The following is a 19735-nucleotide window of genomic DNA, read 5'->3' as shown; positions in this document are numbered from 1 at the left end:
ATTTTCTCAGACCCCCTTGTTTTTGATGACCTTGATGGTTTTATTATCAGATATTTTATAGAATGTCTTTCAGTGGGATTTGTCTGATGTGTTTCTCATGATTAGCCTGAGGTTATGGGTTCCAGGAAGGAAGACTCCTGAGTTAAAGTGCCAGTTTCACCTGACTGCTGCCCCATCCAAAGCCCCTGACCAGTAGGAAGTAGCTACCATTGCTCTTCACCCTTTTTCCCTAACAGCAGGTAGGGTTACCTCTTCAGAGGAGGGAATGATGAAGGATAGTTGGAAGGCAGGCAAGCAGAAACAAGGCCACCCCGCCCCCCACCCTAAGAGGAAACTGTCCTTAAAAGGATTTTACACGATCTTGGAAGGAGCCCTCCACCCTTTCCCATGTGATAAAAAACATCAAAAAACCTGACAAAAACCTGATTGGATGACAGGTGCAAGGAGGGTTAATCAGATTAAAACAGCCTGTAAAACCCCTAGATTTAGAAACTCCAGTGGCAAACCCCTGGGGTCCCTTCCCTCCTCAGGAGCTTTGTACTATAACCTGGCTATCACTCAATAAATCTTGCTTTGCTGCCCCCCAAAAAAAAAAAGGGGGGGGGCCAAAAACAAAGAATCATGGATCACCACATCAAAAACTAGTGATGTATGGTGACTAACATAAAAAAGTTAAAAAAAAAAGTGCCAGTTTTATCACATCATATCAATCTATGTGTGTATGTAGTATGTTTATATACACAATATTGGCATTATACTGTTTATTCATATTACAGGTTTTTATTTTAAATCAATGGTTCTTAAACATTCTCTGAGTATTCTACAAGATTTAAAAAAATTTCTTTATGCCGGACCCCTGGATGGTTCAGTTGGTAGAGCATGTGACTCTTGATCTCAGGGTTGGGAATTGGAGCCCAACACTGGGTGTAGAGCTTACATTAAAAAAATAATAAAATTGGGCGCCTGGGTGGCTCAGTTGGTTAAGTGACTGCCTTCGGCTCAGGTCATGATCCTGGAGTCCCTGGATCGAGTCCCGCATCAGGCTCCCTGCTCAGCAGGGAGTCTGCTTCCCCCTCTGACCCTCCCCCCCTCATGCTCTCTCTCTCTCTCTCTCTATCTCATTCTCTCTCTCAAATAAATAAATAAATCTTTAAAAATAATAATAATAATAAAATTAAAGAAAATAAATAAAGAAGATTTCTTTTTTTTTAAAGATTTTATTTATTTATTTGAGAGAGAGAGAATGAGAGATAGAGAGCACAAGAGGGAAGAGGGTCAGAGGGAGAAGCAGACTCCCCGCTGAGCAGGGAGCCCGATGTGGGACTCGATCTTGGGACTCCAGGATCATGACCTGAGCCTAAGGCAGTCACTTAACCAACTGAGCCACCCAGGTGCCCAATAAAGAAGATTTCTTTATGAAATACTTTAAGCACAGAGAAAGTTATAAAGAATACTATGACAAACATCCACATTCTTCTCACACAGCTTTTTTTTTTTAAGATTTTATTTATTTATTCGAGAGAGAGAGAGAATGAGAGATAGAGAGCACGAGAGGGAAGAGGGTCAGAGGAAGAAGCAGACTCTCTGCCAAACAGGGAGCCCAATGTGGGACTCGATCCCGGGACTCCAGGATCATGGCCTGAGCTGAAGGCAGTCGCCCAACCAACTGAGCCACCCAGGCGTCCCTTTCTCACACAGCTTTATCACATCTTAATATTTTACATTTGCTTCAAATTCTCTCTTAAAGAAATTAATATTTCAGATAAGTTGAGCTTTTATATACTCCTTCTTGATCTCATTCCATTCTCTGGCTTGCTCCTCATTTTCTCTCCCCAGAAGTAACCACTATTCCAAACAGGTATTTATTTTTCCTCTACATTTTTAAAAATAAATTTGACTGATGTACATGTATTTCTATTGGATATATACTTAGAAGTAGAACTGCTGAGTAATAGGGCGTGTGTATGTTCAGCTTCAGTAGATATTGCCAATATTTTTTTCCAAAGAGATTGTAACAGTTCACATTCCCACAATACATAAGAAGTCTAGTTTCTCCACTTTCTTGCCAACTCTTGATGTTCTCAGTCTTTTTAATTTCAGCTATTCTAGTATATATGCAGTGGTATCTCACTGTGGCCTTAGTTTGCATTTCCCTGATATCTAGTAAATTTGGACAACTCTCTATATGTCTATTGGTTATCTTTTGTGATTTGGCTGGTCAAGTCCTTGGCCTATTTTTCTATTTGGTTGTCTTTTTTCTATTTGTAGGAGCTCTTTGTATATTCTGGATATGATTCTTTTGTTAGGGAAATCTATTACAATTACCTTTTCCCACTCTGTAGCTTGCTTTTTTTATTTTCTAAGTGGTGTTTTTCAATGGACAGAAGTTCTTTTTTTTAATATTTTAAAAGATTTTATTTATTTATTTGACAGAGAGAGACACAGCAAGAGAGAGAACACATGCAGGGAGAGTGGGAGAGGGAGAAGCAGGCTTCCCGCTGAGCAGGGAGCCTGATGCAGGGCTCAATCCCAGGACCCTGGGATCATGACCTGAGCCGAAGGCAGACGCCCAACGACTGAGCCACCCAGGCGCCCCTGAACAGAAGTTCTTAACTTTAATATAATCCAATTTATTTCATTGTTTGTGGATAATGCATTTTATGCCTGTTTAAGAAGTTTTTGCCTAGCAGTGCTTCCAGCCCACGGATCCTGTACCTGTGCTTTAATAAAACCACCTTAAAAAAAAAAAAGAAGTCTTTGCCTATCTCAAGCTAATGAATATATTCTCTTATGTCATTGTCTAGAAGCTTTATTATTTTACCTTTTATAAGTCATCTGCAATAGATTTTGTATATGGTGTGAGGTAGGAGTCAAGATTCATTTTTTTTCCCATATGGTTATGGAATTGATCCAGCACTTTATGTTGAAAACATTGTCAAAGTACAATTTCTAAAAAGTTAAAAGCAAGATTCTTATAAGAATACAGAAAGAAAATATGACAGATTCATTTAACTCATTATTGAGGGAATAAGGAGGATGGTAAAGCATGTTCAATGGGCATTCAAGGAAGTTAGGTATTGTATTGGAGTTGTGGTGGGGGGTGATATGTTTATATATATATATATGCATATATGTACAAATATATGTGTATGTATATATACATGTGTTTATATATGTGCATATATATGCATACACACACACATAGATAGGGATAGAGATAGAGAAATTTTATTAAGTGGGAATTGGCTCACAGGATTATGGAGGCTAACAAGTCCCAAGATCTTTAGTTGGCAAACTGGAGACCCAGAAGAGGTGATGGTATAGTTCCAGTGCCAGTCCAAAGGCCTGATAAAAAGCTGACAACGTGGCTCCAGTCTGAAAGCCAGCAGTCTCAAGACCCAGGAAGAGCTGATGTTTCAGTTTGAGTCTAAAGGCAGGATAAAGGACCAATGTTCCAGTTCAAAGAACTGGCCAGTCAGAGAGAAATTGTCTCTCTCTCTTTTTTTTAAAGATTTTTATTTATTTATTTAACAGAGAGAGAGAGAGAGAGAGCACAAGTAGGCAGAGCGGCAGACAGAGGGAGAGGGAGAAGCAGGCTCTCTGCCGAGCAGGGAGCCCGATGCGGGACTCGATCCCAGGACCCCGGGATCATGACCTGAGCCGAAGGCAGCCGCTTAACCGACTGAGCCACCCAGGCGCCCCTTGTCTCTCTCTTTTTAAAAGATTTTATTTTTAAGTAATCTCTACACCCAACATGGAGCTCAAAATCACAACCCTGAGATCAAAAGTCACATGCTCTATAGACTAAGCCAGCCAGGCACCCGGAGAAATTTTCTCCTACTCAGCCTTTTTGTTTTAGTGAGGGCTTCAGCTGACTGGACAAGGCCCACCCACATTAGGAAGAGCAATCTGCTTTACTTGGTCTATTCAAATGCTAATCTCATCCAGAAACATCCCCTCAGAATAATGTTTGACCAAATATTTGGGCACCTTGTCAAGCAGACACATAAAATTAACCATCACAGGTATTTATAGGCATTTGAAAAAATGTTAGATAAAAGTTAGTTAAAACTGGTTAATGTCTACAGGATAATAACACCATAACTTTTTCTTTTCTTTTTTTTTTTTAAAGATTTATTTATTTATTTTACACACACACAGCATGCAAGCACGACTGGGGGGAGGGGCAGAGGGAGAGGGAGAGAGAGGGAAAGAAGCAGACTCCCTAGTGAGCATGGAGCCTGATGTGGGGCTCAATTTTATGACCCTGAGATCATGACCTGAGCCAAAATCAAAACTTGGATGCTTAACTGACTGAGCCACCCAGGCGCCCCTTCTTTTTTTTTTTTTTTTAAGTTTCTTTATTTATTTCAGTACTCTCTACACCCAGCATAGGGCTCAAACTCACGATGGACCCCAAGATCAAGAGTTGCATGCTCTTCTGACTGAGCCAGGCAGGTGCCCCTATAGCCTTTTCTACTAATCAGAAATCCTTTACATCATTACCAGACAAAAATCTATAAGTTAACACATGACTTCACAGAGTTTTAGCCTTTAATCAATAATAAATAAAGAATGAATTAACTACAAGTATATTGCCTTGATAATTCATCTTTGGCTAGCCCTATTGCCTTTTCTTTGCAGCATTTCCAAGTTGTGGATGATTTTTGTCAACAAAACAATCTTTACCCCCACTGCTCTACAGTGTCTCCTTTTTCATAAAGCAAGTGCTCATCACAAGTGTTCTTCATTGCTATAATATTGTAATAAATGTTGATATCTGGTAGTCCATGTCCTTGAACTTTAAGATTGTAAGATTATATTATTCTTGGCCGTTTCATTTCCATACAAAAAATTTTTTCAGGAAACTCTATACCCAGTGTAGGGCCAAAGTCATGAGCCTGAGATCAAGAGCTATATGCTTTACAGACTGAGCCCCTGGCGCCCCTCTATATAAATTTTAAGATCAGCTTATCACTTTTCATACACTCACACACACATACAAACCTACCTACTAGGATTTTCATTAGCATTGTGTTAAATCTACAGAGAAGACATTTAGATTGTTTCTATTTTTTTGCTGTTATAAATGTTAACTTTCCTTTATTTTTTTTTTATTTTTTTATTTTTTAAAGATTTTATTTATTTATTCATGAGAGACAGAGGGGGAGAGAGAGAGAAGCAGAGGGAGAAGCAGTCTCCCAAGGAGCAGGGAGCCCGATGCGGGACTCGATCCCAGGACCCTGGGATCATGACCTGAGCCGAAGGCAGACGCTTAACCATCTGAGCCACCCAGGCGCCCAACTTTCCTTTATTTAATAGAGAGGTTGTAGGACTTCATGGGAATCTTTTCACTTTAGGCCCAAAGGAAAAATTATAATTTGGTGACTCTAAGCACACTGATCTTTTATTTTTATTTTATTTATTTTTTTTAATTTTTAAAGGTTTTATTTATTTATTTATTTGACAGAGACACAGTGAGAGAGGGAACACAGGCAGGGGGACTGAGAGAGAGAAAAGCAGGCTTCCCGCGGAGCAGGGAGCCAGATGCGGGGCTCAATCCCAGGACCCTGGAATCACAACCTGAGCCAAAGGCAGATGCTTAACAACTGAGCCACCCAGGCGCCCCAGCAAACTGATCTTTTAAAACAAAACATTGAGGGAGATTTTATTTTGCCAAGAGGAATTTGTGGGTCAACAAGTTGAATATATATTTTGACATATTTCAATGGTTTTAACTTTTTACATGTTGAGTTTGAGGTACCAGAATAGTCTTCAGGTAGAGAAATGTAGCAGGTTATTGGACATATGGGTCTGAAGGTGATGAGAACAGTCTGAACTAAAGATACAGATTTGGAATCTATTGACATATATATATATATATATATATATATATATATATAGCAAATATCTGTGAGCAAGGTTAGGGTTTGTGAAGGAAAAAATGGGCTGTACACAGAGACTTGGGGCTCTACTTTATGTCTATATTATCTAATTTGAGGAGGAAAATGAGCCTCAGTAACAGTAGATTAAGGAGCAAGGGGGCCCTAGATCTTGTGTGTATATGTGTTGGGGATGTGGGCAGGCCTTGGTCTATGCCATAGAGCTTTTCATGGTGTCTTGTCCACTGGGCAGGGCTTTTTGTTATTTCTGAGTTACTTTTCTCTACCACATCCCTAACTAACCCCCCAACTCCCAAACCTCTACTCATTTTCCTGGCCCTGTGTGTATTTTGGCTCTTGGAAATACTAACTGTTCTCTTTTTGCCAGTAGGGTTGACTTCCTCTAGTTACCTGGATTTGCCCATCTGTCCAGGTTCATAAAGATAGGAATTGATCTCCAGCAACCTAGGACCAGGCAAGAGAGCACAGCACAGCAGTAGTGGGAGCTGGGGAGAGCACTCAGTGGGCCATGGGCAAGTCAGCTTCCAAACAGTTTAATAATGGGGTCCTGAAGACCTACAACAAGTGCCAGTACCAGTATGGCATCCCCCTGCACTAAAGCTCTGCAAGAAAACCAACCAGGAGGCTCAGCATTATTCAGAAGTCCTAGCCAGCCCAAGGATGCTTAAACCCAGCCCAGAGTCCAGTCATGGCCAGTTTGGAGAGAACCTGGCATGGGCCTCCTGTGATCAGACAGGAAAGGAGATGGCTGATAGATGGTACAGTGAAATCAAGAACTACAACTTCCAGCAGCCTGATTTCACCTCCAGGACACTTCACAGCCATGGTGTGGAAGAATACAAAGAAGATGGGAAGGGGGCAGACACCTGCAAGTGAGGGGTCTTCCTTCATGGTGGCCCAATACTTCCCAGCAGATAATGTTGTCAACTAGGCTACTTTGAAGAAAATGTCTTGCCTCCAAAGAAGAAATTCATTAAATGTAATGGGAAGATGGCAGACTTAAGGTAAATATGAAGTGCCTAGAACAATAAAAACTCAGCTGTGTGTCTGTCCCTGTGGGTATATGTGCTTGTATTTGTGATGCATATGAGTGTGTCTTGCACACACACTTGGATATACAGTTCTGCATGAATTTTTTTTTTTTCGAAAGAGAGAGAGTGCGGGGATGCGGAGTGGGAATAAAGGGGCAGCAGGAGAGGGAGAATCTTCAGCAGGCTCCACACCCAGCACAGAGCCTGACACAGGGCTCCATCTCAGGACCCTGAGATCATGACCTGAGCCAAAATCAAGAGTCAGATGCTTAACCGACTGAACCACCCCTGCATAAACTTATTCTTATCAAAGGAAGGAGCATATAAAGCCTTTACTCTGATGGTTACCTAGACCACAATTATTTGGACTTTAGGGGAGAAATCAATTTAAAAACTTTTTTTGTTTTTTTTAAGCAAATATCTTTTTTACACTTCCTATAATATCCATCTTTGGACTTTCTGTATTCTATTGTTTGTGATGTTTAGAAGTGAAATTCATTTTATGTGATCATGCATTGTAGTCTACTTTTGGTAGATTTAAGAATTTAAAATTTAAGAATATCTTTTTTTCCATAAAGATTTTATTTTTAGGGGCACCTGCCTGGCTCAGTTGGAAGAGCACATGACTCTTTTTTTTTTTTTAAGATTTTATTTATTTATTTATTTATTTATTTATTTATTTATTTGAGAGAGAGAGTGTGAGCACAAGCAGGGGGGAATGGCAGGGGGAGAGGGACAAGCAGACTCCCTGCTGAGCAAGGAGCTGGGTACGGGGTTTGATCCCAGGACCCTGGGATCATAACCTGAGCTGAAGGCAGACGCTTAACTGACTGAGCCACCCAGGCGCCCCAGCACATGACTCTTGATCTCAGAGTTGTGAGTTCAAGCCCCACATTGGGCGTAGAGATTAACAAAACAAAAAAACCAAAGCAAATTATTATTTTTTTTTATTTATTTGAGAGAGAGAGAGAGAGAGAATGAGAGATAGAGAGCACGAGAGGGGGGAGGGTCAGAGGGAGAAGCAGACTCCCTGCCGAGCAGGGAGCCCGATGCGGGACTCGATCCCGGGACTCCAGGATCATGACCTGAGCCGAAGGCAGTCGCTTAACCACTGAGCCACCCAGGCACCCCAAAGCAAATTATTTTAAGTAGTTTTCCTTAGCTCCTGATGAGTCCACAGTTGACAATACTGTTTAGTTGTTGTTTTTTTGAGAAGTCAATGCTGAATTTGAAGTCACTAAAGAATTAGCCTCGATGAATAGTCTGCATGAAACAATTACAGGTAAAAATGTTTTCAAGGAAGTTGAGAAAACACTAATTCAGCACAAACTGAAGTGGAATGTGCTAAACTGTGTCACAACTGGTGGTGGCAAAAATATATGTGGAGCAGAAAAAAGGTTTATTTCAACAAATTTATAAGCCTTGTGAAAATGAATGTATTTAAAGTGTACAGTTATTCATGGGGTGCCTGGGTGGCTCGGTTGAGCATTGAACTCTTGGTTTCGGCTCAGGCCATGATCTATGGGTCATGAAATCCAGCTACATTGGGCTCCATGCTCAGTGGGGAGTCTACTTGAAGACTCTATCCCTCTGCCCCTACCCCCATGCTTGTGTGGGGGTGTGTGTGTGCACGCATGCACATTCGAATAAATAAATCTTTTTAAAAAGTGTGTGATTATTCACTGCAGAAAGTACTTTGTAGAAAATATGTGAATTTATCATGTGTTATTAAACTACTAGTGTCAATAGTTGACTTCATTTGCTCTCAAACACAAGCATCATCAGTTCTATGGCTTTTTTGTTTTGTTTTTTGGTTTTTGTTTTGTGAGAAATAGAAGCTGAATATCTTGATTTGCCCCACTACACAGCAATTTGATGGCTTAGTATTGGTAATGTTTTTTTTTTTAAGATTTATTTATTTATTTGAGAGAGCGAGAATGAGAGAGAGAGAGAGAGTACATGAGAGGGGGGAGGGTTAGAGGGAGAAGCAGGCTTCTCGCTGAGCAGGGAGCCCGATGTGGGACTCGATCCAGGGACTCCAGGATCATGACCTGAGCCGAAGGCAGTCGCTTAACCAACTGAGCCACCCAGGCGCCCAGTATTGGTAATGTTTTATTATGATTTTTTGAGCAAAAATTGGGCAGGGGTGCCTGGCTGGTGTAGCATGTGTCTCTTGATCTCAGAGTTGTGAGTTTGAGCCCTACATTGGGCATAGAGATTATTTATTATTTATTATTTTTAAGAGATTTAAAAAAAGATTTTATGTATTTAGTTGACAGAACACAAACAAGCAGGGGGAATGGCAGGCAAAGGGAGAGGGAGAAGCAGTCTCTCTGCTGAGCAGGGACTCAGTCCCAGGATCCTGGTCCATCACCTGAGCCGAAGGCAGATGCTTAACTGACTGAGTGACCCAGGCTCCCCACAATTACTTTAAAAATAAAAATTTCATTTAAAAAATTAAGCAAATATCAAGAGGAGAATCTAATTGAATTCTATAAATGCTTTCCAAGCAATGAATATGTTCAATTGAATCACATGCTCATGGACTGATAGCAGTATTTAACAGTAGTTATCTGTAAGAAAAGACAGATGAGATTCATAAAATGTCATTATAGATCAACATTAGTAATTGAACATTTGCAATTGATTATAATAATAATTAAACCCCAACTAAGCAAAATGCATATTCCCCCAAAGAATTTCATCCTTCTTTTTAGTAGACCTATTGCACCAAAAACTTGTATTCAATTACTATTGGTTTATTTTGAATGTTACTAATTAAAAAATTGTGGAAATTTGTTTTCTCTCTTGTTATACCAGTACCTATACAACAACCTCAATTTTGCTTTTTTTGGCCTAAAACCTAAGTATTTATTGAATGGTCCTTTACAGAAGAAGTTTGCTGGTCTCTGCTCTAGACAGTGCCTGGTACTAAAACTGCAATAACACCCACTAATTTCTTTTGCTTATTTTCAAGTGTTGGATAAGTTTTTCCAATAGTGAGAAACACATGTCCCTTCCCTCATGAAGTTTATATATTTGTTTATATATTTGCTAAGTTAACCATGCCTCCCCCCCACTTATTAAGTATTTAAATAATTCTGAAACCTCCAGGTATATATGCAAACAACCCACTTCTTCCTCCTAACCATGATCATAGCACTTTTCACAGTCTGTTTATCCCCAGACTGTGCGTTCTTTGGAGGAATGTCTTATTCCTCTTTGTATCTGTAGCATCGTGTGTAGTACTTGGTAGATGCTCAATAAATTTTTCTTTTTTTTTTAAGATTTTATTTATTTGAGAGAGGGAAAGAACAAGAGAGAGAGAGAGCACATGAGAGGGGGGAGGGAAGTGGGAGAAGCAGACTCCCCACTGAGTAGGGAGCCCACTGATCCGGGGACTCCAGGATCATGACCTGAGCCGAAGGCAGTCGCTTAACCAACTGAGCCACCCAGGAGCCCCTCAGTAAATTTTTCTTGAATGCATTAACACCTATATCTCTTGTATGGCCTCCTTCTCTGATATTTATCCATTTGTATAAGATTACAGTGTTAATCATAAGTAGATATTAAGTAAATACTTGATAGGAATGAATAAATTGATTTATTGGAATTCATTGAATTGTTTGGCATTCTGATTTTCAGTTTTTACTACTTAGATAATCCTGTACAAATATCTTTTGGCACAGGTTTTCCCCCATTTATTTGAATTATTTTCATGGAATATATCTCCACAGTGGAATTTTATTCATTTGGCAGTATTTACTGAGTTCCAAATATACCAGGCTAGGGACACCTGGCTGGCTCAGTCAGTGGAGCATATGACTCTTGATCTTGGGGTCATGAGTTTGAGCCCCATGTTGGGTGTAGAGATTACTTAAAAATAAAATCTTTGAAAAAGCAAAAAACAAGACAAAACAAAAAACAAAACAAAAAAAACCAACCCCAAGTATGCCAGGCTAAGCCATGGATTTTAAGCACGGGGAGTAACTTTCTACTCTAGGTTTGCTGCTTTGGAATTTGTAACCTTTCTGACTCTTCTGAGCTCCTTCTCATGAATCTCCACCCTATTCCTTAATTCTCCCTTAGAAACATCCAGTCACCACTGTACAAATTGAAGATGAGGGGCCCCTGGGTGGTTCAGTTGGTTAAGCAACTGCCTTCGGCTCAGGTCATGATCCACCGTCCTGGGATTGAGCACTGCATCGGGCTCCCTGCTTGACAAGGGGCCTGCTTGCCCTCTCCCTCTGCCGCTCCCACTGCTTGTGCTCTCCTGCTCTCTCTTTGCCAAATAAATAAAGTCTTTAAAAAAAAACAAAAACAAATTGAAGATGAGTTCAGTTTGTGCTAGACTATTTTCCCTATTGCAATAGTATATTGCTGATTAAAATCTGTCCTAATCACTTTGACTAATATCCAGTTTTGTTTATCTTTGACAATAACCAAGCCTTAAAACATTCTCATTCATTAATTCATTCATGTATTCAATTAGTCAACAAATCTTTTCTGGGCACTATTACCAGATGTTATGTTATGTGTTAGGGATAACGATATAGAAAACAGGTCCTTTGTTGTTGAGGAGCTCTGAGTCTAAAGAAAGGATAGATATGCAATTACTTTTCAATAAGATAAGATCTATAATGGAACAATAATCGGGTGGTTTGCTTATTTTCTTGCTTTCCCTCTCTGACCATTTCTTTTCGGGCTCTTTTCCCCACATCATTTTGTATAGTTTATGAAAGTATTAATATAGTTTTAATAAGTAAATATTTTTAGGTTACAAAACTTGACTTCTCATCTTTGTATAATTAAAAAACTCCAAATTTGAAGAAAAATAAAAGGTTGTGTATTCAGTAAAAAAAAAAAGTATGTGTTCTCTATAAATGACCTTTGTTCCCTTCTGATTCTATGTAGTCTCCTGGCAACTGTAGGACTCCAACTCTTAAACTCTTTTCAGCTTACTCTTAAATACCTGTACAGGTTCAATGTTTCCATTTCTTGATTTGTTCATTCAACTTATTCTCTGTATATGAAATACCCTTTCTCCCATATTTGCATGTTCAGTGCTATCCATACTTTGAGATCCATCTCCTCCACACGTTACTTTTCTCTCGTGAAGCCTATCTTGATTCCTCCCCTAGTTTCTGCTGAATTCCTCCGGTACTTAAGAGGCAATATAGCACTGTGGCTAACTGAGCTCTGGTGAAAGATACAGTTGGGTTTGCATTCTAGTTTTGCTTAATTTTCTTATCAAAAAATGGGGATTAAAATAGTTATATCTTAGGTGCCTGGGTGGCTCAGTTGGTTAAGCGACTGCCTTTGGCTCAAGTCATGATCCTGGAGTCCCCGGGCTCCCTGCTGAGCAGGGAGTCTGCTTCTCCCTCTGACCCTCTTCCCTCTTGTGCTATCTCTTATTCTCTCTCTCTCAAATACATAAAATCTTTAAAAAAATAAAATAAAATAAAATAGTTATATCTTTATTGATCGGAAGCTCTAGCTCTAGCTTGGACTGCTTTCTTAGGGTTCAAGTCCACATCATCTGTCTATTGGGTACATATGCAAGAATATACCTGACAATCTCAAATTTAATGTATATGTCCAAAAGGAAACATCTTTCTCCCCAAACCTATGCATCCTTGGTTTCCTATCTATCAGTAGACTGTAGCATCATCCTTTCAGTCAACCTGACTTTAAAACTCTCTCTCCCTCCAGTGGTTTGCTATAAAGAGAGGATGTTCTTATTCTCTACTATACTCATAGTTACTGTGTGCCAAGTTCTATCACATTAGTTCCTTAACACTGAGAAGTGTTAAAGGGATTGTCCTTTTTCTTCCCCCTCAGTTCCATATTTCACTGTCCTAGTTTAGTTCCTCGTTCTTTCACAGATTTTTCCTATCAACTTGTATACTTTTTACGGGTATTAACTGCTTTGTTTGTTTTTGCATCCTCTCATTAAGACTGACATAAAGGATACCTAATAAATATTTGTTAATTAGTTATTTATACTAAATTTCTCTTTAGGCATTGGGAGATATTTCCCAAGAGACAGGGAACTTGCCGGAAGAGTAAACTTTTAATGGCCCTGGAGCATGGCTTACAGATAGTCATAAAGTTGGTAGAGGGTTCCCCTGCATCAGGGTTCTAACCTGGACCCCTTCTTTCTTACCTGAGGGCTCCCAAAAAAGGCAGCAACAGAGCTAAACCTAGGTATTTTGGTCTTAACCTCTTGAGATTCTTGGGTTCTCTTCACTACCTACTTTCCTTGATCCCTCCCACCTTCCTTCTCATTCCCTGGATTTCAGAGTCCTAGCTCTCAGCTACCTGCCAGGTAAATCTTAAGTATGAATTCCATTCAAATGCTGAAGAACTTTCAAGTACTGTACTGGAAAAACTAAAGAAGACTGTGGGGCATGGAGGATTGGTTTCCTGTCCCGGTTTGAGTTGCTTCTGAAGATACATTTATCTTGCTAATGAGTATAACTGGTGCCGGTCAAGGGCCTAGAGGGCAGAAGAAAGACATCATCGCGTTTTTCCTCTGAACTTTTTTTTTAAGATTTTATTTATTTGAGAGAGAAAGCAGGAGCGGGGGAGAGGCAGAGGGAGAGGGAGAAGCAGGCTCTTCACTGAGTCGGGAGCCCGATGTGGGGCTCCATCCCAGGACCCCGGGATCATGACCTGAGACAAAGGCAGATGCTTAACTGACTGAGCCAACCAGGCGTCCTTCCTCTGAACTTTTAACTGGGAAACTGGGATGCTTCCGAGTTTACATCACAACCTTTAGACTCTTGCTCTGCTTACCTTCCCTTTACTTCCCAGTCACATTCCTCCCTTCATGTCCACAATCTAAGTAACAACAAACATGTATTGGGCATTTTTGTATGTACTAGGTAATTTATTATTTTTTTTATTTTAAAGATTTTTATTTGACAGAGAGACAGTGAGAAAGGGAACACAAGCAGGGGGAGTGGGAGAGGGAGAAGCAGGCTTCCCGCTGAGCAGGGAGTCCGACGCGGGGCTCCATCCCAGGACCCTGGGATCATGACCTGAGCCGAAGGCAGACGCTTAACGACTGAGCCACCCAGGCGCCCCGTACTAGGTAATTTAGACGCAGTTCCTCATTTAAACTTCAAAATCATCTTATGAAGTAGTTACTATTATTATTCTTTGGGAAATTGAGGCCATGTAGCTTGCCCAAGGTCAAAGTATCAGAATTAGAACTCAAATCCAGGTGGCAGGCAGATTTCTAGGATGGTTTCCCAATGATGGTTGTCTGGTGGTATTCATGTCCTTGTGTAATCCTCTTCCCTTGAATGTGACTTGCTCCTGAAGCATAGAATACAGCAAAAATGAGGGATGTCACTTCCACGATTAGGTTAAAAAAGATTGTGACTCCCATTTTGCTAACAGACTTTATTGCCTTCTCAGCTTGCAGGCTTTGATGAAGCAAGCAGCCATGTTGGAAAGGCCCAATGATAAGGAACTGAGACCAGCCAATAGCCAATAAGGAACCGGGGCTTTCAGTCCAACAGTCTAGGAGGAATTGAGCCCTGCCCACAATTACGTATGTGAGCTTGGAAGTGGATGCTTTTGCCGTCAAGCTGGCACTTTGATAGCAGTCTGTAAAAAACCCTGAGCCAGAGGATCCAATCAAGCTATACTCAGATTCCTGACCCACAGAAACTGTGAGATAATAAATGTTGTTTTAAGCCACTGAGTTTTGGAGTAATTTATTACACAATAGATAATACACCAGGTGGATCTGATTGGCTTCAAAGTTCATGCTCGCCTCAATTTTATAAAGGACAGCTGGGCTAAATAGCTAGGTGGCCCAACCTCCAGCAGTCCAGAGAATGCCCATTATTTTTAGGGTCAGCATCTCTGTTGACTAGGCTGGCTCAGTTGACTTGGTCAAAATCTTCCTCAGGGTATTAGCAGGGAGCCTGATGTGGGACTCGATCCCAGGACTCTGGGATCGTGACCTGAGCCGAAGGCAGACGCTTAACCATCTGAGCCACCCAGGGGCCTGCAAAGACCCTTTTAGATTGACAGACCCTCCCTCCGGCTGGCAGGCAGAATGCCATGGGGCTAAGAGTTTGCAAATGCTGAAATCTGAGTTGGGCTAATGAGGCCTTGGAAAGCATCTCCTCTAATAGTGCTCAGCCCTGGCATCACATTAGAATCACCTGGGGAGCTTTTATTTTTTATTTTTATTTATTTATTAAAGATTTTATTTTATTTATTTGACAGAGAGAGACAGCGAGAGGGGGAACACAAGAAGGGGGGATGGGAGAGGGAGAAGCAGGCCTCCCGCAGAGCGGACCCTGGGATCATGACCCAAGCCAAAGGCAGATGCCCAACGACTGAGCCACCCAGGCGCCCCTCCTGGGGAGCTTTTAAAATATAGAATCCCTGAGCTTTACCCCCCCCACCAATTAAATTAGAACTGTGGTGTGGAAGGGCTGTTGGACCTGTACTTTATACTCTGTGTCTTCCTGTATTCTGCTCCGGTCTTTTTCATATCCTCACATGTTCATTTGTCATTTTACCAGAAGTCCTAGCTTAAAAGACCTATCTTCCCTCTATCCTTCATTCAGTAAATATTTACGGACTGATTTCTATATACCAGGTACTATTTTTTTTTTAAGATTTTATTTATTTATTTGAGAGAGAGAGCATGAGAGAGCATGAGAGGGAAGAGGGTCAGAGGGAGAAGCAGACTCCCTGCTGAGCAGGGAGCCCGATGCGGGACTCGATCCCCGGACTCCAGGATCATAACCTGAACCGAAGGCAGTTGCTTAACCACCCAGGCGCCCTATACCAGGTACTATTATAGCCATTGGAGATACAATGGCGTGCAAGAAAAAAATGTCTAGATAAGAACTGAAGTCTCCAAACATTTTACTGTATGCTCACTCAGTTATTTTACTTTTTTTTGCTGTAGTTGCTAACTAAAATATGCTTGCCTTGTGGTACGATCTTGTTAAATTATTCCAGATAGAGGGTCCATCAGCCGTAATGGATAGACTAAGAAGTCGGAAGGAAATTCTTCAATGGAAAGAATCTTCTTGGGTGGGAGGAGCAGAGGGTTTCAGTTACCTCCTCACACTCTTGAGGGAAAGCCCCTCCCACTCTGTTCCAAGATTTATTAGTGGGCGGAGCTGCCTTCATTCTTGCACGTAAGGAAAGAGAAGGAAACCCCGCCTCTTACGTGCTTATGGGAGGCGGGGTCGGAGGACTGGGCGTGAGTTGATTGGCTGGGAGGCGGAGCGCCACGGGTGGCTCCTTCCAGACGCTCGCCGGGATTCCCGGGAAGCGAAAGGAGGGGGGTGGTCCCGGTAGCTCCTACCTCCCAGCGATGGCGCCGCGGTGCCGCGCCCAGTCTCCTGCCTGCCAGCCCGTATTCACAGCTATTGGGAGCCCAGTCAGACAGTGAGAATTGAAGCGGGTCCCAGGGAGCGGCGGGACGCTGCCTGCCACGGGGACCATGAGGAGCCGTCAGACCTGTGGGGCCGATAGCGGGAGCAGCCGCGGCACCTGCTGAGAGGAAAGAGGGAGCGGCCGGGTGCGGCGGCGCGGCTGGGGTACGGCGGAGGCTCGCCGGTGCCTCGGCCATGTCGCTGCTCTGTGTACGCGGTGAGTGTGTGGACTCGGGGGGAAGGGGGGCGGGGGTCGTCGAGGGGTCTCCACATGTTTCCAGTGGGCTTGGGGTTACCACCTTTTCCAAACTTCACTTCCCGTCCGTGCCTCGGGGGGCGATTATGTTAACTCATTTATAAACATTTAAAGAGGTTCTTTCTACTCTTGTTTTTCCTCACTCTCCTGTGAGGGACTGTTAACCTCTCCATTTCGGTGGCCATGTGACAGAGCTGTTGGCTGGCAGGCCCAGATACTATTAAACAGTGACTGGGGCTCTTTTGTAGTGAGAGTGGACTAGCTAAGAAACCGCGAATAGTTGGTGTCAACAGTGGACAGTCTCCCTTTTTCTTCCTTTTCCCTGCACGGTGAAACTGCAGGCGGATTAGGAGAAGGTTCTTTTTATCGCTGTTTGAACGCAATATGGTACAGCTGTCACGTCCCTTCTTCCATTATATTCCTTGGCTTGCACCTTCTGTTGCTTGCCTCGTTCCCTGCTTCTTTGTAGTGTAGGCTAAGATTATGCTAATATTCGATTTGGGAAGGTGTGTTGTCTTCTCTCCTTTTGGAGCAAAACATAAGTCGTGTGACCTATATGTATATTTATTTATTAGCTTCTGCAGTGGCTAAAGGGCCTTTATTGCTTTTTCATTGAGGACACTTGACCCATCTAAGAAGATATTTTAAAGCAAGAGCTTTGGGGTTTAAGATGAGGGAAGGTGCATGGATTAAGCTCTCTGAGGGTAGAGACTGTTTCTTACTGGTTTTTGTATTCTTGGTGACTGACACAGAAGCTCAATACTGGCTTTGAATAAATGCATGCGAGTACTGTGATTTTAGAGATTATCTGATTAGAAAAAGCAGGGTTTGGATTAGTCATTGAATTTGATCTTGGAAAATTTAAGTTACAGCCTATCATATCAGTTTTCAACAAGATGTAGGATAAGGTGGCTTGATGGTGAGAGAGAGAAATTATCTGCAAGAGCCTTTTCCTGGGGGCACCTGGGTGGCTCAGTTGTTAAGCGTCTGCCTTCGGCTCAGGTCATGATCCCAGGGTCCTGGGATTGAGCCCCGCATCGGGCTCCCTGCTCCTCAGGAAGCCTGCTTCTCTCTCTCTCCCACTCCCCATGCTTGTGTTCCCTCTTTCGCTGTGTCTCTGTCAAATAAATTTAGAAAAAAAAGTAAAAAAAAAAAAAAAGCCTTTTCCTGGTACCCTTCACTGGATAGAGTTCATGTTTCTTTTGGCTCTGTGGATTAGAAGCATTGTTATTTATGATCTCTCTGATGGGTGTTTCCCCCAGCTGCTGGCAAAGGGAACTGTTTTGCTCTGTTCTCTTCCACTGTTTTGTTAAATGTCCATTAACCCAAAATGGATTTGACTATTTCCAGGGATTATGAGACAGTTTTTTTCTTCACGGTTGATTTTTTCATTAATGAGAATTTTGCTTTGCTTTTAGTAAGACATTTTCTCTCAGCAGCTGGGAATCTATTTATTCCTTTAGATCCCTGCTGTTGAGTAGCAGGATTTGGGAGCTTGGGTTTTGCAATGTCCGTTGGACAGTTTAAATCTCTACTGCTATACCGTATTACAGTGCTAGTTCTTATGAAAGAGTCTTTAGGCAGCAACTCTTAAACCAGAAATTCCTATTTAATTGCATTTAAATAACTTCAGAGAAGGAGCTGCTGCTGTTCTAATATTGGGCAACTTTCGTTGTCTAGAAATTCTATTTAGCTAACCTCTTTCCCTTTTCACATTAGTTGAATGTCTCTTCTTTTGAACCTGGGGAATTGGAGACCAGCAGGTCATTGTCTTTTGAATGGAGATCCTGAAGATTATTAATTACTGAAATAAGCAGGTACCTCGTACAGAAGTATTCATATTAAATGGCAAAGTATCCAGTCTGGGGAAACTTACAGAAATAGATCAAAATAAAATCTTTCTAAAATGATATTCCTGCATTATACTTTGGCAGTTAGGAATGTTCATGTTATGAAAGAAGCCTGTGTAATGATATTGTATAACTCAATATCAGTTCATCTTGGAGTAGAATTGAATTAGAAACTTCTTCACTGTCGTCAAAGTTCAAACAGTAGTAGAAACTGATGCAGAAATGAGCAGACTGGTATTTAATTATCCCCAGAGATCTAAAGAAGTCAGTTTTGGGCACTCCTTGTTGGGTGTAGAGATTACTTAAAAAACAAAACTTCATTCCAGAGGACAGAACTGGGACAAGTTGACCAGGGATTGAAAATTATAAGAAACTGGGCGCCTGGGTGGCTCAGTTGGTTAAGCGACTGCCTTTGGCTCAGGTCATGATCCTGGAGTCCCGGGATCGAGTTCCGCATCGGGCTCCCTGCTCAGCGAGGGGCCTGCTTCTCCCTCTAACCCTCCCCCCTCTCATGTACTCTCTCTCTCTCATTCTCACTCTCTCAAAATAAATAAATAAATCTTTAAAAAAAAAAAGAAAATTATAAGAAACTCTACATCTCTCCTGAGAAGTACAAAATTACCAAAGGCACAGAGTCATTGGAAATCACTAGAAGAGGGGCACCTGGGTGCTCAGTTGGTTAAGCATCTCCCTTAGGCTCAGGTTATAATCCTAGGGTCCTGGGATCAAGCCCCGCATCCAGCTCCCTGCTCAGTGGGAAGCCTGCTTCTCCCCCTCCCCCTGCTTGTGTTCCCTCTCTCACTGTGTCTCTGTCAAATAAATAAAATCTTAAAAAAAAAAAAAACCAAAAAACTTCATTGCAGGGGTGCCTGGCGGGCTCAGTCGGTGGAGCCTGCGACTCTTGATCTCTGGGTTTGAGCCCCAAGTTGGGTGTAGAGATTACTTAAAAAACAAAACAAAACTTCATTCCAGAGGGCAGAACTGGGACAAATTGACCAGTGATTGAAAATTATAAGAAACTCTACATCTGAAACTAATGATGTCTTATATGTTGGCCAATTTAAATAAAAAAATTAGAAGAAATGACTTTAGTTTAATGTAAGGAATAACGTTAGAGTTCTTAACAAAGGTAATGGACTACTTAGGAGGGTTTTTTTTTTTTTTTAAGGACACTTTAAGCCGAAACTGAATGAGTGGTAAGGGTGTTTGAAAAGAGATTGGGAGGTGAGACTTGATGAATTTTATTTATTTATTTATTTATTTATTTATTTATTTAAAG

The 19735-nt window shown here is 41.5% G+C and overlaps 1 protein-coding gene and 1 pseudogene across 11 annotated transcripts in view; both read left to right on the top strand.

The window, feature by feature from the left end:
• The first annotated feature begins 6389 nt into the window (after positions 1–6389).
• On the top strand, positions 6390–7108 carry LOC112809593 (Golgi-associated plant pathogenesis-related protein 1 pseudogene; annotated as a pseudogene).
• Positions 7109–16237: 9129 nt separating this feature from the next.
• Positions 16238–19735, top strand: part of UNC13B (unc-13 homolog B) — a 215324-nt gene continuing 211826 nt past the window's right edge. For all 11 annotated transcript variants that reach the window (XM_073881400.1, XM_073881406.1, XM_073881405.1 and 8 more), the window contains exon 1: positions 16238–16567. In XM_073881400.1, the coding sequence (XP_073737501.1) occupies positions 16546–16567 (22 nt within the window). In that variant the 5' untranslated portion in view covers positions 16238–16545. The remainder of the gene's footprint in view (positions 16568–19735) is intronic.

This window comes from Callorhinus ursinus, unplaced genomic scaffold (assembly GCF_003265705.2).
Source record: "Callorhinus ursinus isolate GAN/ISIS: 27379988/994484 unplaced genomic scaffold, GSC_fseal_2.0 scaffold42, whole genome shotgun sequence".
NCBI lineage: Eukaryota > Metazoa > Chordata > Mammalia > Carnivora > Otariidae > Callorhinus > Callorhinus ursinus.
The sequence above is the reverse complement of the archived record's forward strand: the minus strand, read 5'-3'. Positions and strand labels throughout refer to the sequence as shown.